Here is a 27,938-nt window from a genome sequence, read left to right as displayed (position 1 = left end):
GATTTTACTTGAGGAAAAATATGAGTAGTGCAACTCTTACTTGTGAACAAGTTTTGGATACTCTACCCACCTGTGTTGTTTATGTTCTGAAGCAAAAGTACTCAAGCCTTAATTTATTAATTAGCCAACTTCTACAGGCATTTTTTTCTTTGTTTTTGTTACTTTTAGGGGTGTCAGAGTTAAAGAGGCTGAATATGTATGTATGCCACATTTCTCAGGATTTTATTTCCAAACGTTTCTTTTCACTTCCCATTTAGGCACCACTTTATGTTGGTCAGCCACATAAAAATCGCAATGAAATAGAAGTATGTGCTTGTAATGAGACGGTATGTAAAAAAAATAAGATTTTGCAGGGCGTCGTATGTACTAGATGACATTGCTGTGTTACAATATATAGTTCCCAAAGGCTGCCACTAGGAGTCGCGCGTCTCACTGCAAATTCCCCATTGAGGTTATGCGCCATATTGCCAGTCTCCTCCATCTCACCAAACACCGAGCATGCACCGGTTATAGAGGAGATATATTTAAATATTTACAGTGAGCTGCGAGCCGAAACGCAACACCATGGAGGCCGTCAAAGCCTTTAACAACGAGGTTTGTGTGGAACCAGTGGGAAAAAAATCCCGAACAGTTCGCGTATCTGTTGTCTAACTCTGATTTTCAGAAGCTAGTTAGCTAACGTTAGCAACGGGGTAGTAAAGAGGGAGAGGAGGGTTGTATGACAGAAGGCCGCACACTATCATTACCTTCTCAGTTATTCTTATGTAATACACCGTCATGTGTGCAAATGTGAACAGAATATTGTTCTTACGCTACATCCCATTTGGGTGAAAATCTCTTAATATTAATTTTGGGCAGGCAGATGCTAAACGCTACAAACTAGCTGCATGCTAGCGAAACAACGCCAGTTACGTGATAACTTGTTGTGTTAGCTAATATTAAAGATGATAAAACACCCCTTCACTAACTTTTCTGTAACTTCGACATTGCATTTTGTTTATCTTTGCATTTATTTAGAATACTATGCTAAATGAATTATATTACACATCCAAATGTTTTCTAAATAATACGTTTAGCTATGATATGGCTCATTGCTAAAACAAGCACTGCTATATAGACACAGACGTCCGTTTGCTATCCATTCTCCAGAAGCTACAGGAAATGTATTATTTTTATTTGCGTTAATTTTGTGATTAATCTGCAGAAGAGTGCTTGGTCACGTTTGCCTAATGACAAAATACTAAGTTTTCCCCTATTGTGACATTGTGTTGTTCTCTTATGTTTCAGCTGTACACATTGACTGAGTACAAGCCACCCATCTCCAAGGCCAAGATGACTCAGATCACCAAGTCAGGAATCAAGGCCATAAAAGTAAGTATATTGATGGATGAGACAGGTAACGAATGAATAAAGCAAACTTCACTGAAGCAAATTGTTGTCCACTCATTAAATCTTACTCTTTATGTTTGCTAAGCAATCAACTTATATAGATCCGAAATTAATTCCGAATTAAAAATGATGTCCAATTTTAAGATTTAATTCTTTAAATCGCATTTATTGTAGGGAATATTTTCTGTTCACCTAGAAATAATGAAGGGTTTCTTAAAAGTCCAGCTTCCAAGTATTGAAATAAAAAAATAAAATATGTGTACTGTTATAGTGCATCAGAATGGACCAGTTTGTGTCTTGGAATTTCTTGGTATTTTTACCCATGTGTAGTATTTGGTTGTCAATCCTATCAGTAGCTCACTCTAAGAGCTACTTTCTATGTCGACTCATAATCATCATCAATTCCGCAAAGGACTGCTTGGATGCAATATTTAGTAGAGGGTCATTTTTTCCTGGGTTCTATTAAGGTGTAAGGATGTCTGTTTGGGTAAGTTTCTGCAAGCATTCATAGCTTCAGCTGTAGTTTAGTTTTAGGTCTATGTTGTAGAGGTTTAAAAGAGTTTTAAACGATTTGGTCATTTTAGACTAAACTCACTAAGAAAAACAAAACTTGTATCTCACCTCAGTACTGGTACCTGTTCTATTACATCTTCTAAAATATCCATATTTGTGACTTTTACCCAGATGCCTCTACATTACTGTATAAACTACATACTCAGTCAACTCTCTTAAAGTATCCATCCATACATCCATTTTCTTTACACCCTTGTCCCTTAGTGGGGTCAGGAGGGTTGCTGGTGCCTATCTCCAGCTAATGTTCCGGGCGAGAGGCAGGGTTCACCGTGGACAGGTCGCCAGTCTGTCGCAGGGCAACACACAGAGTCCAAAAACATGACTGTCAGGTTAATTGGCCTCTCCAAATTGCCCCTAGGTGTGAGTGTGTGTGTGTGCATGGTTGTTTGTCCTGTGTGTCTCTGTGTTGCCACTCTTAAAGTATAGTAGGTAAAATAACAAATTTGTTTAAATAAGTTACATACTGCTCCTTTAATCAATAGATCGAAAAGTTTCACAATTCTAAACTTGAGTTTTATAGAACATCTATTGGATGTAGAAAAGTTCAGTTTAGCTTTGACCTGCCAGAGTATTTTAGAGTTGGAGTTATAGCCAGTCAGTAGTTCTTCGGCTCTTTCAAAGGCAGTAAAATAGGTCTTCATCCAGGAGCCGAATTAGAAGCTGCAAAATTTATATTAGGTTCAGTGTTGTCTTATTTACTTGTGTAACTTCTACTGGGTTTGGAAGCACAACTTAGTTGGTATTCACTTATGAAAAAATTGCTATGCAACTTGCACACATAATAAAATGTACAAGTTGTGAACATAATATCATAATAGTAATTGCTAAAATGTACCCGGCCAGAGACGGCTACTACCTTTTTTATTTTTGAAGATACTTGTGTGTTCCAGTCATTCTACCCTGAAAGTATTACACAAGTTCTATTTCATCTATGAAATCAATTAGCCTGCCTAATTTTTTTATAAATCTCTTATTGTGGTTAAAATATTATCTTACTTTTCATATGAAGTTTATGCAACAGTTACCATCTTTGTCTTTTGTGTTTTTGTGGGATCTTTTAAACTATTGCTTTTTGCCAATAGTTTTCTGTATATTGTTTACAACACTGATGTCATCAATATTATTTTTCTTGGTTTACTTGTTTTTTAAGTGGTTGGCTTAATATTCTTTTGGGATGAATGTTAACTATGGGATTTTTGGGGGAAAGTATACAAACTTGCACATACAGGACTGTGAAAAGTAACAGGCACCCTTACAGATTTTTTTCTGTAATGGTGCTGAATCAAGGCACAAATCAATGTTCCTCGATTTGTAAATACTTAACACAACTTTGCGAATCCAGGGTTTCGCAAAACATCAACATCCGTTGATGTTTTGGTACTTTTTAAAATTCTATTCCTTAAGTTATGTCAAAGATAAATCTAAGCAAATGTAGTGATAGTCCAGTTTTTATTATTTTCTGGGTTTTATCCTATTTTTACTTTAACAAGAAAAGCAAGCTTCCAAAGGGGAAAAAATATTGTTTACGGTTATGAAGAATTTCATTATTAGATCGTTTCATAAAATGTAAAACATGGATTTCCAATAGAGCCTGTTTCAATAAAAATCACATCCTTTCAGAATTTGAAGCAACAGATTATAAAAATTATAACATTATACTAGTTGCAGAATGTGAATCTTATACAAATATCTGCATTTGCATGTGAAAATGACTGTTAGTGTGAACCATTTTGTAAATAACCTGAGTGGTTTGCTATTTCTTGCTGTACTCAATATGACATGTCGAGGGAGAAAAGGGATGTTGATGTCACACATTACATTTCTAAAGAGGCAACAGACTAATGAATAGAACATTAATACAGGCAGTTTCAATTAACTAACTCCATTGGCGTCATGTTTGGGCTGTCTATGTGCTCATTTGTATTGAGGAAAAAAAACTTCTGGCTCAGCTAGTAACTTAATGCAGCAACAGCTAAGCACGGCAAAACTCAGCATTTTAAAGGCAGGACTGAACTAACCGGGATGCAGGAGAGTTTGAACTTACTGGACAGTTCAGAACATCCTGACTTTTTGAAATAGAGTTCAAAGTAAATATTTGACTTGCTGAAGTAAGATCAAATACTTCTTCCAGCTTGTTAATTTAAGTTACCATGAAGCTCAATAAGTTGTTACCTGTCTATATTTGTTATTTTGCACATTAAGCTCTTGTCTTGAGCTGAAACTGGGAAATTTTTCGGATAGTAGATCTATGGTTTCGATCTTTTTAAAATTCCTTTTTGAAATCATCATTTGTCTTTTATTCCTATAAAGTTTTCTTTTGGTATTGTGTCTCTGTGGCTGGTTTCCTGGATGCTGGTCCAATCTGTAGGCTATTGCAGAAGAAGAGCGATCAGGAGTTCCTGCCCCATGGGCTTATTTAATCTTAATATTAGCATTAACTGCTGAACATATTAGAAATTTGTTTTTTTAGTTAAGTGCAATATTTTTCATAAATAAAATCTTGGAGATGCACCTCCTTTTCAGTCAGTCAGTCAGTCAGTCAGTCTTTTCAATCAGTCTTTTCCTAGTTGATACCAATTTCTATTCCGATCATACGACTCCAACCTCTGGCCAATAGATTGCTGCATCTCTATAAAAACGTGAACAAATGGTTCTTGTGTTTGGTGTTTACATTTATGCATTTACAAACTAATTATTATTTCAGGACACCAGCCGTTAACTGATCCTTACTTTCTTTGCAATCTTTAATAGCACTTTTGCCTCTAGCAGATCTGTTGTTTTTGGTGTTCCTTTGCTCTGTGTTGCCTGTGAATAACTCCTGTTTCCCCTTCCCTCAGCAGCTCTCCCAGCTCCCCCAAAGCACTGAAAGTGAAGCAGGAGGATGGGGTGGAGAGAGTTACAAAGAGATAAGAGAGTCCCTAACCAGCTTAGGTAGGAGTATGGGTTGTTATACAAGGAGGATGATAGAAGTCTAAAATCACTTGATCTTAATTTGCTCCCACACACCAGGGGAGGCAGAGTTTGTGCTGCCGTGCGTCGGTGGATGTTGAGCTAATAATTGGTTGAAGCTGAATACAATATCTTGGATACTGTCTTCAGTAACTGTATGAAGGCAGCAGTTGTTTTGGTGTGATTAATTTACTTGTGCATTTTTGTTGTAAGGTCATATTGATTGTTCTTGGAGCAATCATTTGCTTGTGTTTAGGCTGCTTTAGAATGTCAAACTCCTGACTTTTAGGTTAATGGACATGCAGGTTGTATAGTTTAGTAAACATTAAACACAGTTACCGGGCAGGTACTGCATTTATTCACTGGGCATGATCGAGCATTGTATTGAGAATATTATAACATTTCTGTGTTGTGGTAAATATTAGGAATGCATTTTATTGTATACAAGGGTGCATGATTATCATATGCAGTGAGAGTCATTCTCTTTCTCTGCCATGAATCTGATGGAGTGTAGTTGTTTTTGGTGTGTATAACATATACACCATATATGTGTATAACATATATGGTGTGTATAAAATATAACATAATAGAAGAAACAGAAAGTGAGAGGCTTTTTTATCTTTTGAACTCTGGAGCTGCTGTTGAAGTTGATCTCAGCTTAGTATCATTTTGATTTTTATTTCATTTGTTGATTGCATTTTGATCAACGGAAATCGATCATGAAACAATCGATCAAGTGGTATAAAGAGATTACCATCTGCTGTCTTTTTATTTTTAATTACGGTGTGTGCTTCAAATTATTCTTAATTTTTTGTTGTAGTTGGCATTTCTTACACTAACAGGTCTAGATTAATTTTTCAATAAGTGAAACATTTTAAGTGCTTATTTCTGTTACATGTGATTATTATGGCTTCCAGCTAATGAAAAACTAATCGCAGAAAATTACAGCATTACATTAAAAAAGGAAATTTTACCACTGAAATTCCTGTTATGGAACATATTCAAAAGTTTGAGGGAGATGTTCACAAGACGTATATTGTGGCTGGAGTAAAGATCCGTCACACATAGATGTTGAGATGTATACCTCTGTCGCAGTCCTTATCTTAAAGCACTGCAGGACCAGAAGCTAAGTAGAAACACACTGGGCTGTTTCTCCAAATCCTTTTTGCATATAAAAATAAAGTTTACATTTCATTTGGTAATCAAGGGACCAAAGCCTGGATGATCAGAGGAAAGAGACTAAATACAAGTTACTTTCACTACAGTATGATGGTTCCACAACCATATACTGGTTGTCATATAACCAATATATATGACAACCATGTCATATACTGGTGTTGGTCCTCCTTGTTTTTATCAAGTACATAGTCAATGCAGTCACCTACTGGGACCTTCTTAATGATCACTGACCATGTTTATAAAGATGCTGATTTCAATTTTAAGCAGGATTTGTCACTCACTGCCACTGGCAAAAGTAGCAATGCCTAGTTTAATCGCAGTTTTTGAGCTTGTGATTGGTTAGCTGTCTGGCCTGAACTAAACCTCCTCAAAAGTCTATGAATAGGAAGAAAACAGAGCAGATGCAGACAGGATGAAGGCCTCAATCAAAGCAACCTGGTCTCCCTAAACACAGCACAGACTCAGGCTAATCGTCTCCATACCACACTGCATTGATGAAGCTTTTCATTCAAAATAATGACCAACCAAATATTGAGTATCTATGTGTACAGCACAAGGCAAGGCATACTGTTTAGTTTCAGACATTGCACCTTATTAAAAGTGTAAATTTTCTGATAAAACAACATTTTGGTTTGTATATCAGCTGTAAGCCACTTTCATCAAAATGTTCAGAAATAACTTCTTGACTTTTATATCTCTTTGAGTAATGACTCTATATAGTACAAGTTTGACTTTTTAAGTTGAATTATTGAAATAAATTAACTTTTTGTTGTTTTTTATTCTCTGTGCTGTGAAATTATATTTCACATTTTCTCGTGTTTTCATTTATCGCTGTTTCTATTTTTCAAGTAGCTCGCCACAGAAACAAATGTTGCAGTTATACATAAAATGAAAGTCATGCTCTTCAAAAGACACTGGATATGAGAGATGGATCATTTTGCCAAAGATGCACAATATCAGGAAAACATCCAGTTGTAATGCGATTGCCCATTTTGACATAGTGTTATCCATTACACTCAACTCAAAAATCTAAATTTAGTGTTGATTTGACGTTTATTTTAGACATACCTGTACTTTAGTTAAAAGGGAAATTCAATTTTTGAATTTAATTTCTCTCCACAGAGAGACACGGAGCAGTCAGTATCTTCCCTACAGTAGATGACAACTTCAGCTTTGGTAAAAACAAACAACTTCAGATAATAAAAAGACCAGGGTGTATATCTGTCAGCTTAAAACTATATTATTACGCTTTGCTGTTTGAATGGCGTTAGAAAGCAAAGTATATATTTGCTTACATAAAATATTTGGATCAATATAGCTTATATGTAATGAAAAGCATGTGCTGAAATACAGGATGTAGTTTGATTAATGTAATTTTGCTCTGAATATGTCAGGGATCTGCTTTTTTTTGGTCTCCGTCTGAGTTAACTTCAGTTATTCCTATTTTCCAAACTGAGCTTATTAAAGGGTTAGTCGGCTGCTGGTGTGATAGTAACTGCTCACAACCTCTCAACAGCCCTTCTTTAAGAGAATTACCTTATAAAATGTTCTGAAGTTGCCCCTGAATGGTGGGGATCTTCAGAACATAAATAACTGCAGCGTTCACTCAGTTTTCTTTATTGAAAGCTGCCAGATCTGCTCAGACAGTAAACAAATTCAGCAAATTCCATTGACGTTACCTCAAATGCATTTTGTTGACTTTGGTTTTTTTTTTTTTTTTTTTTTTTTGGCTAGGTGAGTAAAAGTCCTGAATACAATATGTAGCATGAGGCATTTTTCTAACTTTTCTTGAAAACCATCTTTCATTTTTTTTTTTTTTTTTTTTTTTTTTTTACCTGGCAGTAGTTCAGAAATTACCCAATATATCTTGAATATTTTTATATGGATTGAAGCTCATAAATGTGGTTTGTCAACTAAGCTTAACATGTTGTAAAAGACAAGCTGGTTTGATAGAACAGACCTCCTCCTCTATATTTCTTGTGAAATTCTCACGAACAGCATCAAGCTAAACAAGTTAAAAATTCATTACATTCTCCACATCTCCCATGTTGATGTATAAAAGCACAAAAAATAGGATAAGCTGTGAAGTTCATAGTTATTCCCTTTATGTACAGTTTACTTGTGAATTCGCCAGTCTCAAAGTAACTTAGTGCAGACATCAGGTGACGTCTTCTGTTATCTCTTGTCCTTCATTTAATGACTCAGTGTTTTAATACACTCAGCTGTTTAGGCTCCTGCACAGCAAAAGGAACCCGTTTCTTCTTTTTATGATACTCATTAGTACTAAATGACAGGACATTTGATGTAAGAGCTACAATATATAGGGAGTAAACAGCCATTGTGAAATCAATGTGTGCAATATTCATTTTGCAAAGGACTGTTTGGACTGCAAACATTGTTGGCTAATATATTAAATTTGTTATGAACTTGCATTTTACATTCTAATGTAATGAGTAGCTAATTGGACAGAGTCTAGCAGCAGCAGATGTTCATACTGGACACAAATAACATTGTCCAAAATGCTACAGGTCACTGAGTTTAGGAAGCACAGATGAGAAAGAGCTGAAAGAAGAAAATATACATTGTAAAGGGTATCGCTATTGCTCTACTTAAAATTTACTTACGATACAAAATAGCAAGCCATTTTATTTTCACAACCTGAAAATAAAACCTCTTCCCAAGAAGGGTTGGTTCAAGACCAGACAACCAAGTCTTGAACCAGCCTTTGTTTTAAAAACACACATTGCAATAGCCATTTTGCTGAACATATGATTATTCTGTATTTATACCATCTGTAGAAAATCAGGTGTATTGGTTGATTAATCTGCAAAAACATTTAACATTTAGCATGAGGGTACTATTGCATAGTTTTGCAACATGTAATTGATATGCATGAGTGTCATAGTGACAGTTCCAGACTCAGTACTCAAATGCATTGATGATGCCTAGGAATTAGAATGTTTAGAAAATCACAGGCAATAAGATTTTGTTATATTCAGTCAGAAGATAAAGCGCTAAGATGAATTCTGGTACAGTTCACTAGTATTACAGGGCACATGGTAAAAATTGCATAGCGTAGCAGTTACTGAAAAATAGTGAGATCTATAAAAGTCTGAATAAAGAAACTATATTTTCCAGGTTACAAAGTGATCAGTTGCGTTTTTAGAAATTCAATCCAAGTTAATGGGAATTACAGTATATTGTCTTAATTAGTGTGATTGACATTATTATTACATACCACAGAACATAAAAATGTGAGAGGTGTCACAAAATTAAACACCTGTACTTAGGTAGCATTTAGCACTATAAAGAAAAGCTGTTGTCTATTGTGAGCTGACATAAGTCTTTACACTGTCATAGGAACTGTTTATTTTTAGAATTGTTTTTTATTTTCTTCTAAGTGTGTCACGACCTAAAAAGAAAGATGAAACCTTATTAGTCCTCTATAAAAGAGGCATATTTGATAGCAATTTTTTTTCTATCAACATGGAAAAAACATATTAGTGGCAGACTAGTTTTTCTCCCCAAATTTCTCTAAATTAACTTCTAAAAGTATCTCTGGAAAAAGTTGAACTGTTTTTAACATCTCAGGGATCTCTTCTGAAAATTATTTTTTTTTCAATATTAAAACCAGCAGCTTGATATATCTAAGATGAAATGTTATACAGTTCATAAAGAGTAAATTGAAGTATGATTCAACTATATTAGCCAAAGTAAACTTATTGAAACTGAAGATCAGGTTTTTCTGCCCAATACTGATTTACAGGGGTCTGCCCTGTTGATGACTGTTTTTGCTTACTGCAGATTCTTTGATGAAGTCAGAAAATTATAATTCATTCTGTTGGTTTTTTGTTTAATTCGTAAATGGTAGGGATGATTAGTTTTGATGCATTTAATAGGTAAGGAAAAGTAATTTTGTGTATTTTACTTGCTGGTTACTGATCAGAGCCGTCTGAGGGAAAATGTTCCCTGATTCTGATTTCTGACTGTCTCTCCGTCTTTTCTAATGTGCCCACGTATCAATACTGACAGAAAAGGGAGACAATTGATAGGAGAGACTATCATCACAGGGTAACTGGGACTGGTGCACTTTGCACACACTGTTGGGTCTAAGCATTGATATAAAATGTGGCAAAATGTATGTGATTAGGAGGAGCATTGATGCAGAAAGCAGTCATGCAGTATTTTATTAGTTTGATCTAGTAAGAGTTGGCTTTTGAAGATGGATCAGTCCTTATGTGGTATTTACTGTAAGAGAACAGCCGTGGTGACTTGTTATGCAACAACATGAGTGGATTAAACTGTTATAGCAGGCATTGATATGAAAATATGAGTATCTACTAATTAAAAAATGTTATGATGTGTTGATAGCTGACTATAATTTTTGCAAATCTTCTGTATTCAATTTTATTTGGAGAGGGTCGGACAACTTCTGCTTTTGTTCCTACAGAAACTGATATCTTCCTCTCAGTCAAACTTGTATGTAGCCATAGTTTTGATGAGTGAAGCTAATTTGTTTCTCTGTTCTTGAATTTCTTTACATTGATGCATGTTGCTTCTTTGCATCTTTTAGACATGGTTCTATTTAGGTGATTTCTTTATTCTATTGGTCAGTAATCGGGTCCAGGCACAACTAGTGAAATTGAACTAACCTTAATCTTAGGCAGCTCATGGTTTAAGAATAGCAAACAATGGACTAATAAACTTATAAATAATAGTTATTTTGAGTCTTTACTGACTTGTTATACGTATCATACGAAAAGCCTGAGCATGTTTTTAGGTTGTGCTTTTTGCTCTGGTATTTACTGGAGTCCTATTTTACAAGATGCCAAACAGACATTTTCTATTCCAAATTATGTTGCATGAATATAACTTTTGTAACTTAAAAGTCAGCACTAACTTTAGGGGTTCTAAAGGCTCTTAATGTCTTTTGTTTAATTATCTGAATTAAATATCTAAAAAGTAGTTTTAAATGTTTAACTTTCCTCTATAGGTCTTACAGGTCTTACATAACGTTTCCTTTTGTTTTAAATTTGAATGTTCATTTATGTTTGAATTATTCTATTGCATTTTATTATACTGGCTGCATTCTGTCCTTTTGTGTTGTATTGCTAACTGGAGTAATATGTTGGTCATTGGTCAAGGTTGGTTGTGACCAAACTATAATGCGCATAATTATGAGCAACAAAAAAGAAAGAGAAAAGAAAAAAAAGACCACAAATCATAGGACGCATTGGCACAGATGATGCACTTTATGCTTGTACTGCAGCAGTTGCAGGGCAGATCTCTTTCTCTCCAAGTTATTCTGTTGCATGAGCTCAGCCCAAACCTGGAGTCCACCTTAACTCAAGAACTAAAAGGAGTTGCACCAAAGATGGATTTTCTTTCTTTTGAAACAGGCACAAATATTTCTTATTGCCCATTCAACAACTGGATTAATTAACAATACAGCTGAGAATCATTGTTCAGTTCTGTTGTCCTAGTGATTCTTGTGATGCTGAGAGTTTATTGAACTCCGGAACAGTGACAGAAACTATGATTCTCTTTTAATCATGCTCAGATGAAGTGTTTCAGCATGGATATTGTTGCCAGGGGCATAGACATAGATTATTTCTCTCTTCTAAAAATAATCAAAGCATCAAACAGACAGAGCTCACCTTACCTCATTGATTTAGTTAGGTGGTAAATTTCCATAAATTTCTGGTCTAAAAAAAGGGCTATCCTTCTTTTTTTTCTTGTATTGTCTCCTGTAATTTAACTTTTGAACATTAGCTGCCACATGTTTGGATTTTTAATATGCATTCTTTTCTTTGCGTTTGTCACAGATTGAATACTATAATAAAAAATATCAGCGTAAGTAAAAAAGAAATTCTGCAGAAATCTATACTCGTCTATTAGACTCCTCTTTAAAGTATTTCTACTGAATTCCAATGATGTCTCAAGAAAAGTTATTTTTATGTTCTCTGCAATTAATATTTTAGAGGGCATAAAATTATCTTACATTATGCACTACCAGCTCTTTCATCACTGGAAACTGCATTTATGGAAGTATGCAATAAATGCAGAGAATTTACACCATACATTGGAATTGTTTTTAAATAGATCTTTATGGTTTCTTAAATTTAACCCACTTCCAACTTGCAGAAAACCTGCCAGTAATTAGTTTTTCTGGACCTCTGATCCAACCAATGTCATTTGGTTTTCAATCAGTCCTTTTACCCACTTGACTCCAGTCTGTCTAACGGCTCCCGACTGGTAAATTGTTGTTAAAAATATGAATGACATTTAAAAAAATGCAGTATGCCAAGCATTACAGCAGCTTACTCCCACAGCTAGCATGAATGTTTTTATAAAAGCCTGCTGAATGACTTTTAAAAGATTATTTCTAAGCTCTGAATTGTTATGCAAGTCATATGCAAGAAATATTAGGAAATAGCTTTTTTTGTGCCAACAACCAATTCCAAAGAAATGAAAACTAATGAAAAACCAGATTCTCTGAGGGCTACACTCTTTTCAAAGTATTTAATTTAAAGCCTTTAAGAATATAAAAAAATAAATAAATAAATAAAACCCGCAACCATCTCTTTTATATGCTTACACAGTATGGTTTTGTTTTAGTTTCCCTATTAAAGTGATAATTTTGTAATTATCACAAAATTATCACTTTTGTGATAATTACAAAATTAATTATCACTAAATTAATTTTGTGATAATTACACAAAATTAATTCTACCACAAAATTTCTGTGGCAGACATTTCTACCACATCAAATTTCTGATGGGGTAGAAATTTCTTTAATCATGTGATGGAAAATAATAACAGACCTTTATTAAAAATATCAGCTGTTTTGTGAATGTTAATTTGAAGCAGGAATTGGCACCTTTTGCACCATTTTTTTATGAACATGAAATGTTTGGAATAAATGTCTGTAGTTTGTTTAACAAATTGTTATATTAAACTTGTCACGTTATTGTTCAAAATGGGCTTTTATTTTGAGGACAAGGGCATGCAAACTTTTTACTAATCACACCAAAAGTTGCACTCAGCGGTTTAATCACTAATATGATGTTTCAGATTCTTGCCAGACCTTTAATTATTTCAATTTAAGCTTTAAAATATCTTAAACACCCAACGTTTGAATACCTGGTCTTTAACTTGTGTGTGTATTTGTATACCCGCTGAGAAAACCATTTTTCTAGGTTTTAATTTTTTGAAAATGAGCTGCAGGTGATTTGTAGATCTGGTTTTGGAGTTTTAGATTTTATTCAATAACAGAACTACAAATTCCATGAAGCCAGACAGTAAACCGGCCTGTCTGATGGAACGATATCCTGGATTTTCCTTTTGGCCTGATGTGTGTTAAGGCAATTTAAATACAAAATATTTACTTCTGACTCTTTCTTCATGGAAAAAATTATTTTTAAGGAAGCTTGGCTTGAAGAAATATTTTTTATTAAAATTCTAAGAAAAAAAATACATGTTGCAGGTTGTAATAGAGGACATGTTAAAGTGTCAATGAATGCTTTGAAGTTAGGTAACCTATATGGAAAAGCTGTGGAGTCACAGGCCTCAACTGAAAAACAAGTTAACCTGACGTTTCACTTATAAAGTAAAGAAAATAATTTATTTATTGAATAATTCTTTGCAATTTATAGAGATCTTAAATTTAAATCATAAATAATTTAAGTTTGCTACATTTTCTGAAATGTAGCAAAACCCTGTAAATTGCTTTTTTAGTATTTAGCCACTGTCTAATTTTACTTGGCTGCTCCATTTTGTTGAGTGTTGAAAATAAAAGTTCAATTTGGTGACAAAACTCTTGTGATTATTTATAAAATGCTGATCCAGACAGGAAGATGATGTGTTAACAATAAGACAGAAATGTGAGCTGATTTTAGGAGGATTGATCCATGACAGGCTTTCAAATTTTATATTTACATGCTCACAACAGTTCTGTTTTATGGCTTGTAAAGAAAGGAATGACATTAAAGCAGTTTTAATAAAAATGAATAATTATGTTTTTTAGTAACAGAATAGTTAGGTTTTTTTTTTATGACAAAATATAAAGTAAAATAGAATGACGTCCGATTTCAATGGTTGTAAGATTTCGCTTTTGTTGTCGGTAGAAGACTGCCAGTCACTTTTCAATCAAGTGATAGACTTGCATGTTTGTTTTGGTTGTATTTAACCATAATCCACTGCGTTGTAGTCCGTTTACTGCTTTTGGAGCGATCTCCAGTCTGCTTGGCATTCACACATGCATTCGAACCACACCAGAGTTCAATTGTGCATTCACACCTCCCCAAACAAACTGGATTTTCTAGACAAACAAATTAGAGTTTGAATAAAGCAAACTAAACTGAGCTGGTGTGAATGCACTCTTAGACTAATTAAAGTCTAAGAGTGCATTCAAAAGGAGCAGATTCAAAAGGACTGCAATCCTTTTGAATCTGCTCCTCAACCTGTCTTTAAGACCATCACAAATCCATAGTCATGCAGGCATTTGATAATTTTCTTTAACAAAAATGAAAAAGAGTGAGATATGCCATTATAATAAGCATCAAAAAGCCAGTTTTTCATTGATATTTCACACCCTGGGAAGAATATTCAATTCTATTTTTGTGTGTTTAATGTAGAAGATAAGGGTGTAACACTTATGCAAAGCCTGACTTTTACCAACTGGTTTAGTAATTTTTTTATTCAAATCCTTCTCTGAACCTTGTCTGAACAGAAGGAGTCCACAGAAAACAAACAAAAAAAGATTTAGTAATTTTACCGGTTGTCATTTTAAAATAATTTAACATGAAGATTTAGGTAAAATGTTTTACATTTTGAAAACTGAGTTTACTGGAGGGCTGCACAGTGGTGCAGTTGGTAGCACTGTTGCCTTGCAGCAAGAAGGTTCTGGGTTTGATTCTCGGCCCGGGAATTGAACCATGCAAACTACATGGAGTTTGCATGTTCTCCCTGTGCATGCGTGGGTTCTCTCTGGGTACTCTGGCTTCCTCCCACAGTCCAAAAACATGACGGTCAGGTTAATTGGTCTCTCCAAATTGTCCCTAGGTCTGAGTGTGTGTGAGCATGGTTGTTTGTCCTGTCTGTCTCTGTGTTGCCCTGCGACAGACTGGTGACCTGTCCAGGGTGTACCCTGCTTCTCGCCCGGAATGTTAGCTGGAGGTAGGCACCAGCAACCTCCCGACCCCACTAAGGGACAAGGGTGTAAGAAAATGGATGGATGGAGTTTACTTAAGTTCTTCAGTTTCACTATGGCTCCATCTACTGGCTGATACCAAGATTTACAATTGGAAGCTCTGACAGCTTCAGTACTGATGATTAACTTTTACACAAAGTACAAGTTTTGGATATACACTTCAGTGACGTTATTAAGTGTAAAATGGAGAAATTGAGAGTGGTAGATATCACTGGCGCCCATAATGTGATACAACATTCATGGTAACTCCATGTAAAAGTTACTCTAACGGCTAAACAAAGCTCCTAAGCTTCCTGTTAGTGATTGTGTTTCTGTAGGAATTGAGATTTGGAAGAAACCTGCTTTAACTGACTGTACATCCAGATGTATTACTTACATATTCTACGTGTACAGACACAGATGTGTTCTGATGTGAACTCATCAGATTTAATTGACTTAAGTTTAATCATTTTTCAATCTTTGTGTTAGTTGCCACAGTGAACATGACAGTCTTTAAAACTAAAAATTAAAAATTCATGGTTGATGTAAACATCTGTACAGACCTGTGGATAAAAGATTATTGACCCCCTTTTAAATAAGTAGCCTGGTTTGCAACAAACTCTAAGCTGGATTTTGTTATGGTTTTCTTTCTATACCAGATTTCTCCTTGCAGCTCTTCTGTAAGGGCCAGATTTTTGAACTGCACAACTATTGGATGTCCTGTCAAAAAATTATCCCATCTAAGCTGTGGCTCTCTGCAGCTCCTCTAAAGTTTAGCCTCTTGTCAGCCAATTTTCCTTTTCTGTATATTATGGATTCTCTGATTAATGAGTTGAGTTTAGGTGAATGGGCATTTATTGATATTTTGTTTTTCATTTTCAGATGATAGATTGAACCTTTCTCTGGGAGATGCTCAATGCTTGGAATGTTTTATATGTTTTTGTAATTCATGTCTTTGAATGTTAATCATGATCTAAAATGGTCTTGGATTGTGACGTTTTTATGTTGTTTTGCAAACTGCAGCTTAAATTTTTTTGCTTTTATGTGCTTATCAGATTATCTAACAGAGCAGAACAGAACCAATGTTCATCACATGGTGGTACAAACTGTTTTCTGTTCTTTTATCCAACCATAGCTGGATGTGTCCCAAAAAAGACACAAGCTCATTTCGCAACCCACAAAGAATTGAGTTTAGCTTTTTGGTCTGTTTTGCTTTTTATAAATGATATTCTTACACAGTGGAGCTGTACCTTCTCTTTAAAATGTATTGCCATTCCAATATCCGTATGTGCAATAATTTATGAATAGTAGATTTATTGGCTGGCAATAATAAACTCAGCCTGTTTAGTTGCGTCACGCTGCAGCAGATTCCCACATTTGACTCAATGACCTATATACTCCAGCTCAGAGAATGCTGGTAGCTCTTTGAGAGAGTGAGAAATCTGTGGATTTGCCTCAACCAATGTATTATAGACAATAATCAGCCATGATGATGCCAGTGCATTATTTTTCTTGCATCAAGCAACCCTGTTTGACATGACTGTCAAACATTGTGGCTCAATCCCAGAAGTTTCCAGTTCAACTTTTGGGCATTTTGCTGTTTGGAGTTTGCATATGTTTCTAGGTTTCCTCTTGATACTCTCATGCATGCTAGGTTATAGGGAACTCTCCAAATAAATAATCAGTTATGATGACTTCATGAATTAGTTAATGTTTTACACATTTTTTCCTAAATAAAATGCAGTTTATTTTTTTGTTCATTTCTCAGATTTTCACCAGGCTGAGCTTCTGCATCCCCCTCCGGCCTTAGGTTGCTATTAAATTCATTGAAAATATTTTCTTTTTTCTTTCAGTTCTACAAGCATGTTGTCCAGAGTGTAGAGAAGTTCATTCAGAAGGTAAGTTAAATTATTAATTAGGATCTGTCTGTTATGTTTGCAGATGTCAACATCTTTGTAAAGATTTTTTTTTTTTTGTATTTCGGCTAATTTATGAAGTAACTTTGGGTGGAATAATTCAAAATCATGTTGTATTTTGTTGTTGTTTTTTTTTTTTTAGTAAACAGCAGTTGCATTCTATTAGGATTTTGAAACAGCAACCAAATTTTCTTTTTAATCTTAACCATCTGCAGAAAGTGTGTAGAACATTTATGTTTTCTTATATGTAGTTAGTGTTTTTAAATTGGTTTCAATTTGTGTTCCTGACAGAGAATTGATAGAAATCTCTATTTTAATAGTGAGTTTGTGTTTTTCTCACAGTGCAAGCCAGAATACAAAGTCCCTGGGCTGTATGTCATCGACTCCATAGTCAGACAATCCCGCCACCAGTTTGGGACAGAGAAGGATGTTTTTGCTCCGCGGTTCAGCAAGAACATCATCACAACGTTCCAACACCTTTATCGCTGCCCTCCAGATGATAAGGTCAGAAGATTTTTAATAGTTTTCCGGTTGTTTAGCTTTCATTTCTCTGGTTTGCAGTGATGTGATTGGACTTCATGTTACAGGTTTCTGCTGTTTATTTAATTCCAATTTAATTGGTCTATTTTAATTTTAAAATGGAAGTATTATCCTATTTTGTTTGAGGTGAAGCTTTGCTCACTGTACTGTTATGTCGCTGTCATCTGCCTTCCCCCCCACCCCCCAGAGTAAAATAGTGCGAGTCCTGAATCTGTGGCAGAAGAATGCCGTCTTCAAGAGCGACATCATCCAGCCTCTGTTGGACATGGCTGCAGGGATTCCCCCTCCCAGTACGACGCCTATCCTGCCCAGCAGCGCTGTGCCGATCAATAACACTACACCTGGTAAGTAAAAGCACATGCAGGTAGCGTAAAAACACACATCAGATAACATCTGACACCAGTGTTTACCCTTCTCTGTCTATTCAGGCACCCCAGCTACGCCTGCCACTCCAGCAAATATAGTCCAAGGTCTGCCAGACTGGGCCTCCCAGATCACAAACACAGATACTGTTGCTGCTGTTGCACAAATCCTGCAGAGTCCCCAGGGACAACAGGTGTGTGGATATAGACTACCTGTTTCAACTGTAAATTGCTTTTTGTGCAGCAGTGAACCGCCGTTGTCTGTAAAAGTCTGCCGTTTGACTCAAATGTGTCTCTGCTCACTTGATAAATGTGGGAAAACAAATTATTGTTTTCAAATCTGGAAATATTTGTGTTTCCAGATTTGATTTCTTACTCTATTGTCTAAAAGTTTTCCATTCATTTGTTTGTGTTTGGCCACCAAAATCCATCCGTCCAGTTTGTAGGAATATCAACCACGAATTCATAAATATCTTTGGTATTTATGCTTTTAAAATTGCACAGAAAGGTCAGAGAAATATAGAAGTTGATTGTATTTCATTCTTTCCTCTCTTCCTTTAGTGATGAAAAATATATCTTTCTCAAAGTAAGAAAGGGCATAGAAGAAAGTGACATGTAACGGCATTATGCTCAAATGTATATAAATTTGCATTTTACAAGTTGCAGTTAATGCAATGTGTCATGTTCTGTGCATTATGCCACAGCTTCAGCAACTGGTCCAGAGTCTGCAGATGCAGCAGCAGAAGCCCCAGCCTTCCCTGCTGCAGGCCTTGGATGCTGGCCTGGTGGTCCAATTACAAGCTCTGACAGCTCAGCTCACTGCTGCCGCTACAGCCAACAGCCTCAACCCCCTGGAGCAAAGGGTCTCCTCTTTTAATAAGGTAAAGCTGCAGTCAGCAACGATTGCTGTCTTCTTTTGAGTTTGCCAAGTGTTGCTAATGCGATTACTGGATTTTGTTACAGAAACTGTTGGGTCCTTTTGACTTTGGAAACGATTCAGAACGCAGTGAGGAATCTAAAAAGGACTCCTCATCTTCTCAGCTGTAAGCTCAGAGTGGTTTACTCTTTTGATTTTCATTCAGTTGCATGTTAGGTCTATGTATTAAATGAAGCTGCTGATCATTGCCAGGCCCATGGTGTCTGAGCCTATCAACAGCTCACTCTTTCATCAACTGGCTGAGCAACTCCAACAACAAAACCTGGAGCAGTTTCAGAAGCAGCTGCTAGAGCACCAGCAGAAGGTAAATCAGAGACCACTAACCTCAAGAAGTTATTCCTTTGCATAAGTGCATTTAAATAAATGAAAACGTAATTTAAAAGTTAACTTATTTTACTTATTTGTCTTTGTCTAATATTGAAATTAGTTTGATTTGAAACATTTGTGACGGAAAAGAAAAGAAAATACTTTTTTTCACATTAATGTTTATAAACTAAGGTTTACTGAAATAAATATTTCAATATTGTTCTAATTTGAGATGCACTAAGACAAGTGCAGAAAAATGGTTCATTTCTGTTCACGATTTTCTTAAAACGTTGTGTGAAACTAATGTTGTTGCTTCCTCCAGGCCATGAACATGGAAGGGCAGGATTCCATCTTTGGGCAGGAAAACTCGGTGGCAACTGCTCAGAGCAGCGCTCAGCCTCAGCTTCCTGAGCCAGAGAATAAAATGGACGACTCCATAGACAACCAACAGCAGGTATTTAGTTTAATAGCAACCTGAACTGTTGAGTTATGGGTAATTATGCTTGCTACTTTAAACGTAAAAACTTGCTGACTTCCCAAGGACATGGATCTAGATGAGGGCCCCGAGGGAATGGAGGAGGAGATCTTTGAAGCAGAGGAGAAGAAGACCTTAAGCACACGTTCTCGGACACGTTCAAGGTCACGCTCTAGGTAAGCCAGTTTTTTATTCTGCCAGCTGTACTTGTGCTTTTTCTTCTTGTTTAAAGGCTAGAGCAGGGGTCTGCATCCTGTGGCTCCTGAGTTGCACGTGGTCCCTTTGGCGAGACAAAACATTTGACAAGACAAATGTCTTGTATTGAAATATCAGTGATTTCATGAAAAACTGGCAAAAAATATATAAAATTAAATCTGGAACTTTGAAATAAAGTTACTGTAGAAGCCCTACATGCTATTTCAGTCAACTTTCCTGGATAGTGACACTAATGGTACACAGAATGATTTGTTGGTTTTAAGCTGCATCCTGTTTTGTTTTTTGTTTTTTTTCCATTGTCTTGCATTTCATAAATATGGACAGTTTCATTCAAGAAAAGGTTTCCATTCTCTTTTTATAGATGTTTCTTTTTTTTATTTTTTATTTTCTAGAATTTAAAAATGGAAATAAAATTATATTTTGTCAAGCATTAATCAAATTTTATATGGTAGGTGTTTTCAATAGTTGATGAGTAGTGTACGTTCTGCTCCATTTTCAAGTATTTTTGTTTTGCCTTGCCCCAGATCTCCTAAACGTAGAAGATCCAGGTCCCGCTCTGGTTCACGGAAACGTAAACATCGCAAGCGATCGCGCTCCCGCTCCAGAGATCGCAAGAGGAAGTCGTCACGTTCTTACTCCAGTGAAAGACGAGCACGGGAACGAGAGAAGGAACGGCAGAAGAAAGGATTACCGCCCATACGATCCAAGACTCTTAGTGGTAAATATAAGCGACTTTGGGTTGGTGGTGAAATCTACAATTGTATTTCTTACCTTATGTTGTTGTTTTTCACTTTGTTTGTGCCTAGTGTGCAGCACTACACTGTGGGTGGGCCAGGTGGATAAAAAGGCCACTCAGCAAGACCTCACCAATCTGTTCGAAGAGTTTGGACAGATTGAGTCCATCAACGTAAGTAGATGCCCTGGTTGCCCCTCTAATGTAATTGTCAGTCGGTTCTTTCATGTCTGAAATCTGGCCAGTGAAACTACTCTTAATGGTCTAAAAGTTGTTGGGTTGTTTTTTTTTTTTTTTGCTTGGACACATTTATTATTTTTCCCACCAGTCACACAAGTTTGTCAGTATTCTGTGGTGTGTTTATTTGTTCAGATTTTTACTTGTCTTATAACAGGGTTTCTGTACATACGTTCTAAGTCTTGAATTTAAATATCTCACCTGAAAGCCTTAAATATTTTTTTTATTTTGCTTTCTTGAGAAATGCATATTCTTTCGTTAGATTTGTTGTAGACAAATTCTTCTGTCTGAAGAATTTAGAGATTACTTTACAATTTGACAGTACTACAAATTCAGTCTGATTTTTTCATTAAATAATTAAGTTGGCTTTCCTAAGTTATTTTTTGTAATTTATGTAGGGCTTAAGTATAAACCACGAGGATCTCTTACAAGCGTAAAGGGATGCATGTAACATAATGTGTGTCTGCAGATGATCCCTCCCAGAGGCTGCGCCTACATCTGTATGGTTCACAGACAGGATGCGTACCGCGCCCTTCAGAAGCTCAGCACTGGCTCCTTTAAAATTGGCTCCAAGATCATCAAGGTTCCCTTTTCCTTTATAATTTGATTGTTGTAAACTCAATCCTTTTAATATTTTCATCTAATTTAATCTCTCCGTCGACCTCTAGTGGTGACAGCATGTTATCATATAGGTGCATCCTTTCATGCTGGAAGAAAATTGTTTGCTAAAGGTTGTTTTGACCTTTCTGCGCCCTTGTCTTTCAGATTGCTTGGGCTCTGAACAAAGGTGTAAAGCAAGAGTACAAGCAGTTTTGGGATGCAGACCTGGGTGTCACCTACATACCATGGGAGAAGGTCAAATTGGATGACCTGGACGGCTTTGCTGAAGGGGGGATTATTGATCAAGAAACTGTCAACGATGGTAAAAACATCTTGTTTAATTGATCCAGAAACCCGATTTATTGATTCACTTGCAGTTCTTATTCAAGTGGAAGTAGAAGATGGCCACAACCACCCTGACAGGAAATATCTGGAATTTTATTAAACTAGGAAGTTTGTTTTATACCCTGGTCCACCTGTAAAACTACTGCAATAATCACCCCTAGTTTCTTTAAAAAGTGTTTTTCATTGTTTTTCATTACATACAGAATGTCTTCCAAAATACATTAAATACTTGAATTTTAATCTTTAATTACTTTGTTTTTGTCTGTGACTGCAGAGTGGGAAACAACCAAGACTTCTGAACCAGCCAAGGAAATTGCAAGCCAGGCTGTTAGCACTGAGGCCACAGTGGTATCTAATACCCAAACCGAAACCTACAACCAGCAGGTCACTATGATGCCTGTGCAGGTGAGAGGAGCTTTGACTGCAAGGCCATAATTATGCAGGAGTGGAAACTGACTGATAAAGAGTTGCAGTGCCTTACAGAAGCATCCAGAATCCTTCATGCTTTTCTCATTTCACCTCTTCAAATATTTGCAAAAACAAACTTTAATGTATTTCAATGAGATTTCATCTGATAGACAGAAATCCTTCTTGCCTTACAATTAGAAATCTGAAAAGTGTGTTATGCATTCAGCCTCTTTTCATCTGAATAAATAAAAACCAAATAAACCAGCTCAGACTTCTCCTGATAGGAAACTAGAGTAGTAAATCAAACTAGGTGGAAAAGGGCTCTCTGAAGACCTCGGAGACATTAGTCAATAAATATAATCATGAAGATCAAGGAACATGGCAGACAAATCAGAAATAAGGTTATGGAGAAGTTTAAAACAAGTGTAGCTCACAAAACAACATCTTAAGTTTTTGAAGTGTATCATAGCTTCCAGATAACACTCATCTGAACTTGGACCTGTTTGAACAATAGCAAGCCTTTGGCAATTTGGCCCTCCACCTAAGCTTACTGAGCTGGACAGAGTAGAGGATTCCTCATAGAAGTTACCAAGAGGCTAATGATGAAAAAAATCTCTTATTCTGCTCCATTAATCTCACCCTTATAGAAGAAATACAAGAAGAAAACCTTTGCTTATTAAGTGGCATAGGATGTCCTATTTAAAGTTTGCTACACAGAACACAGCAAATATGCAAAAATGGTTTTCTAGTTAGGAAAAAACAAAGATGTCACTTTTTGTCGTTAAAAAACAGGAAATAGGGGGAAAACTAACACTATACAAAAACACTTAATACACAAACCTGATGAAATACATTAAAGTTTGTAGTTGTAATGTGAGAAAATTTCAAGTATGAATGTTCAAACGTATCCTGTTTTTATTTTCTTTGTGTGTGATAAAATATGTGTAATCTGAAATCTAGCTCTTCTGTTATTTCATGATTTTCATCTAAACTTAAATTTAGCTGCCAGTGGCCCAAGCAGTTCCTGGTGCCATGGGTTTGGTGCCTCCTACGTTTCCTGTCACAATGGGCATACCTCCACCAGGCTACGGACCGCCACCACCATTTTTAAGACCAGGCTTCAATGCCTCTCAGCCTCCACCAGGTAATCAACACAAATTTATAATTAAAATCTGACTCCCAAAAATCTACGAGCTTACACTGAATTTTTTCTCTTCCTTGTTCTAGGGTTCATGCAGGCACCACATACAGCAGGATTAGCCTCTGTTACCACATGTGAGTTTTCCTTACATTGTTTCTTAGCCATTCATAATGACTTATAGTGTTTTTTTTACATTGTGAAATTATGTATTTCTTTTATCCCTTTTTCTACCTTTTTGTAGCTCTAGTGCAACCGTCAGTGGCCTCCAACCAAGATGCTGCGATGCCTCCAACTAGCACCATTCCTGGCAGCTTCTTGCCATCGGCCATCCCAGGAGCCGGTGTTTTTAACCCTGTGGGAGTCCAAACTCAGCAGGCCAACAACGATAAAATTCCACCGTCTGCAGAGGGCATGGATGCTGCTGCAGAGCTCACACTACAAGGTGAGGTAGTTTTGTTGTTGTAGAAATGTTTATGTTTGTAATTTTTCTATTCTGTAGTAGAGATGCGCCTATTTGTCTTACCTTTGAAAGATTAATTTCTGAAAAATGTGTTTGAATTAAATGCATAAGAACACTTTCAATCAGGGAAGTGCATCATCCAACAACACATACCTTGATGCTTGCTTTTGTATTAAAAGCCACTCATGTGTTGATGTAATAGTTGAGGAAATAAAAATGTTAAGGTCACACCTGAAAGTAAACCATAAAAGTGCAGGAGAAATCTGATCAGTTCATCTGAAGATTTTAGTATTTGACTCTGAAGACTTAACATTTCTGTCTATAACTTGTTTTTGTTCGCAGGCATGCAGAATGCAGTCCGCAGTGGAATGGGTCTCCTTGGAATGCACCCCTCAGCTTCACTACCCCATCCACTACACCAGACGGGTCTGAGTGCTCCACGAATGCCCGGCTTGTTGCCGCTAGACGTACGACCCAACCTCCTTCAACCTGGGGCAGCTGCCCGCTTCCCCCTCCTCATGCAACAGGGACCCCCTCAACAAGCAGCCGGCCTCCTTGACAATTCCCTTCATGCCCGTCCCAGGGCGCCTTTCCCTCAGATGGACCCATTCAGCAGAGCCCCCAACCTCTCTAACGAAAATGTCTCTAAAACAGAAGAGGAGTCCTCTGGAGCAGATGAGGGCAAAGATCAAGACTACCGCTTCCCTCCAATGGAAAAACCCAGCACAGGCCTCCTGCCGACCCCTCCGCCAGAGCATAGGGAGCCTCTTGGAGGTGGCAGCGGGGTTCCAGGAGGAGGGAGACCTCCGTTGCTTCAGACCCCTGGAACTCAGCCACCAAGGTCCAGCTTAGTGGGGCGTCTGCAGGCTCTGGCAGGATTCACTCCTGATAGCCGCTGGAACCAAGGTAAAGGGGACTTTGATGAGCGAGACGGCATGCGAGGAGGACCGCAGCCCCCAGGTGGTCCAAAAGGTTTTCAGGATGAGCGGCCTCCACCCGGTCCAAACTTCCCCAACCGCTTTGATAACCGACCTGGCGTTACAGGGGGACCAACAGGTGTAAATGCTGGGCCTGTCGGGGGGCCACAGCCCTGGAACAGAGGAGGTGGACCCACACCTCCCTTCAACAGCGAACATCATAAAGATCTAGATGATCGAAGACGTCCGTGGGAGAGGCAAAGAGACCGAGATGAACGAGATTTTGACTTCAGGAGAGACGTGAACGGTAACCGGCACCACCGCGAGAGAGAACGGGAACGGGAGCGCGACAGGGACCGTGACAGGGACCGAGGCCGAGACCGCCCAAGGGAGTCTGACCGGGACAGAGACCATGAGAAGGAGAAAGAGCGTGGAGGCTGGACGCCTATCCTCCCACTACCTACGCCGCTTCTTCCCACTCCTCCCATTAATCCCAACATGGCGCTTAATCAAGGGAAACTCATTGCTCCTCTTAAGTTAAACCCCCAGGTCCCATCAGTTTTCCAGTCTCATGGTCAGGCCAAACCTCCTCTCCTGAGTCAGCCGCCCCCTCAGCTTCAGATTAGGTCTCCACCCCCATTACTGAACCCCCCACCTATTTCTGAGACGAAGGAGGAAGCCCAAGTTCCTGCTGCAACACCTGAGGCGAAGTCCCCCCCCTCTGCTGGATCACCCCACTGCTCTTCTGACTGCCAGACCCTGAGCACATCAACCGAACCCCCCACTCAGTCTGAGCCATCCCATCCAGACACCTCTCCACAAATGAAATCACCACCTCAGCCCGTTGCCGAAGCAACCCCAGAGACCACCGCCTCCCCAGACTGCGAGAGGCCACGCCATGACTCACCTCTGGGCTTCTCTCACGCCAACAACCCCCAGCAAGATGGCCGTCACACTGCAGAGAAGCAGGAAGAGCCACAGGAGGATGAGAAAGGGGCGCTAGAGAGAGCCCCCACTCCTGAACCCCAGTGGCTTAACGGACCGGGTCAGCACAGTGTCAGCATGGCCGAGCTCACACCAGAGTCCTCCCCTGAGCCTGAGTCCACTCCGAGCCCCGCCTGTCATTCTTTGCAGCTTCAAAGCGAACCGGAGCTGCGGCAGGAGAAAATGTCGTCTCCTAAGGACCTAAACAATGAACAGAGTGAGCCCCAGGAGGACGCTCCCAGTCAGCCAGTGGTAGACACTGTCACAGACACTGAGGGGACATAATCATCACTCAGTAGGTAAAAGATCATTTTGTAAAGTTGTCTCTTCTTCTCTGTACTCATGTCAGCAAACTACTACCACAGCACGGGACATGACGAATATTGACTCACACCAGTTGTTGTCTGATAAGCAACGACAAAAGATTTTATCCCTGACAAATACCGGTGTACTTAATATAGACGGCTTATCAGGTGATTTATTGATAGTTTTTGTTTGTATTTTATTTCCTTATTCCTTTTTTTTTTTTTTTTTTTTTCAGTTGTAAAACCACACCACCCTTTTTAGCTAATATAAGCTTGGTAAGTTTTATTCAATTGCCTGCCAAAATGTTTCACTTGTATATTGGGAAATTTAGCTATGACCTTCCTATGGAAGACAGTGGGAAATTCTGGTTGTTCAACAATGAATTGACTGCAGAATATGAGATACTTGAAAACAGCAGCTGCTCGCCCAATCTGTCTCCTCCACTGTTAAACGGATGCTGCAAAGTTTTAAAACAAATGCTTTTATGTTGTTTTATGAAGATTACTGTGTCTTAGCAGAAGAAATTACCTACTTAAACTCGAAGCGCTTTTATTTGAGGAAAATAATGATTTTTACTTTGAATTTTTAAAAAAAATCTGTTTTACTTCCTAAATTTGAGAACGGTCTGTAATTTGTTTCAAATAATTCATTGACATCGGATAAATCACGCATTAGTGTGGAGAAAAAAGCAAATAAACAGAGCGATATTCTGATGTGGGGCTGCATATTGTTCTAGTTTGAAATAAACCTGCTCTTTCTGTCTAAAACACATGCTTTAGCACTGTTTTCTGACCCAGGTCCAGTGGAAAAATAAGACTGCTCTGCTTTTCAGACTCATGCACTCTGTATGGTGTGACTTCAGTCGATTTGATGATCTCAAGTTGCTGCTATACCATCCATCCACAATACACTTTGTTGGATGCAACCGTGGAACTTTTTAGATTTTAGTTTCTGATTCTCTCAGCCTGTATGTTTACCTATGCTTTCGCTGGGTGACTGTTGATGATGGCTTTGTGCCTTTTTGAATGGATTTGTCGTTCACAATGCTACCCAACGCCTCTGTGTGACGTACACCAGACTGTGGGTGCAACTCGGTTTCAGAGGGCTCTCTGAAAAGAACGCCACCAGCACAGAACTGACTTAACCTGTCGATTGAATGGTAGCTGCACAGCTTGTACAGCACTCACCTGTGCATGCAGGCCTCCTGTAGCCATGTTTTTAACCCTCTTTTCTCTCCTCATTTCATACTTGTAGTGGTTTTCTGTTGACGCATAATACCCGGAAATCTATAGTCTGCTGTTCCTCTAAAACCAAATGTCTACTACAGGAATTGTGATGTTAAATAAAAGTTGAAGGTGCATCAGATTTGTTAATCCTGTTATTGTCATATCTTCCAGTTAAAGCTGATCGGATGAATCATTTCATGCACAACACTTAATCGACCATTAAAAACTCTTCTATTAAATAGAAATAATATCTAGCATGGTTCATGTATTTAGTTATACGTTATAAATATTCTTAAGTCTCTAAAATTACATTTATTTGCACATATATTGACAGTTATCTTAAAATAAAGATCAGGTTCAATTGTTCATTTTAACTTGTATAGACTTTTTTCTACTCATTTGCTTAAATAATTGGGACTAAAAGAATAAAACAGGGAAAGAAATGGTCAGCTACACTTCAAGATACACATAAATCATGTTTATATGCATAGCACATTTCAGTAATAAGTCAGCTCAAATGATTTACTTGATTAAAACAACACATTAACC

The 27,938-nt window shown here is 37.5% G+C and overlaps 1 protein-coding gene across 1 annotated transcript; it reads left to right on the top strand.

Annotated features, from left to right (window-relative positions):
- Positions 1 to 448: 448 nt before the first annotated feature.
- Positions 449 to 27,536, top strand: scaf8 (SR-related CTD-associated factor 8). Its single transcript, XM_008399537.2, has 20 exons — positions 449 to 594; positions 1,288 to 1,371; positions 17,134 to 17,178; positions 17,539 to 17,700; positions 17,924 to 18,080; positions 18,165 to 18,292; positions 18,803 to 18,979; positions 19,062 to 19,141; positions 19,228 to 19,339; positions 19,664 to 19,795; positions 19,883 to 19,992; positions 20,557 to 20,750; positions 20,839 to 20,939; positions 21,472 to 21,585; positions 21,768 to 21,924; positions 22,222 to 22,352; positions 23,358 to 23,499; positions 23,583 to 23,630; positions 23,738 to 23,938; positions 24,299 to 27,536. The coding sequence occupies exons 1-20, from the start codon at positions 565 to 567 to the stop codon at positions 26,140 to 26,142; spliced, it is 4,149 nt and encodes a 1,382-aa protein (XP_008397759.1). The 5' UTR covers positions 449 to 564; the 3' UTR covers positions 26,143 to 27,536.
- The last annotated feature ends 402 nt before the right edge of the window (positions 27,537 to 27,938 follow it).

Source organism: Poecilia reticulata, linkage group LG22 (genome assembly GCF_000633615.1).
Source record: "Poecilia reticulata strain Guanapo linkage group LG22, Guppy_female_1.0+MT, whole genome shotgun sequence".
NCBI lineage: Eukaryota > Metazoa > Chordata > Actinopteri > Cyprinodontiformes > Poeciliidae > Poecilia > Poecilia reticulata.
Note: the sequence above shows the minus strand (reverse complement) of the source record. Positions and strands in the feature narration are given on the sequence as shown.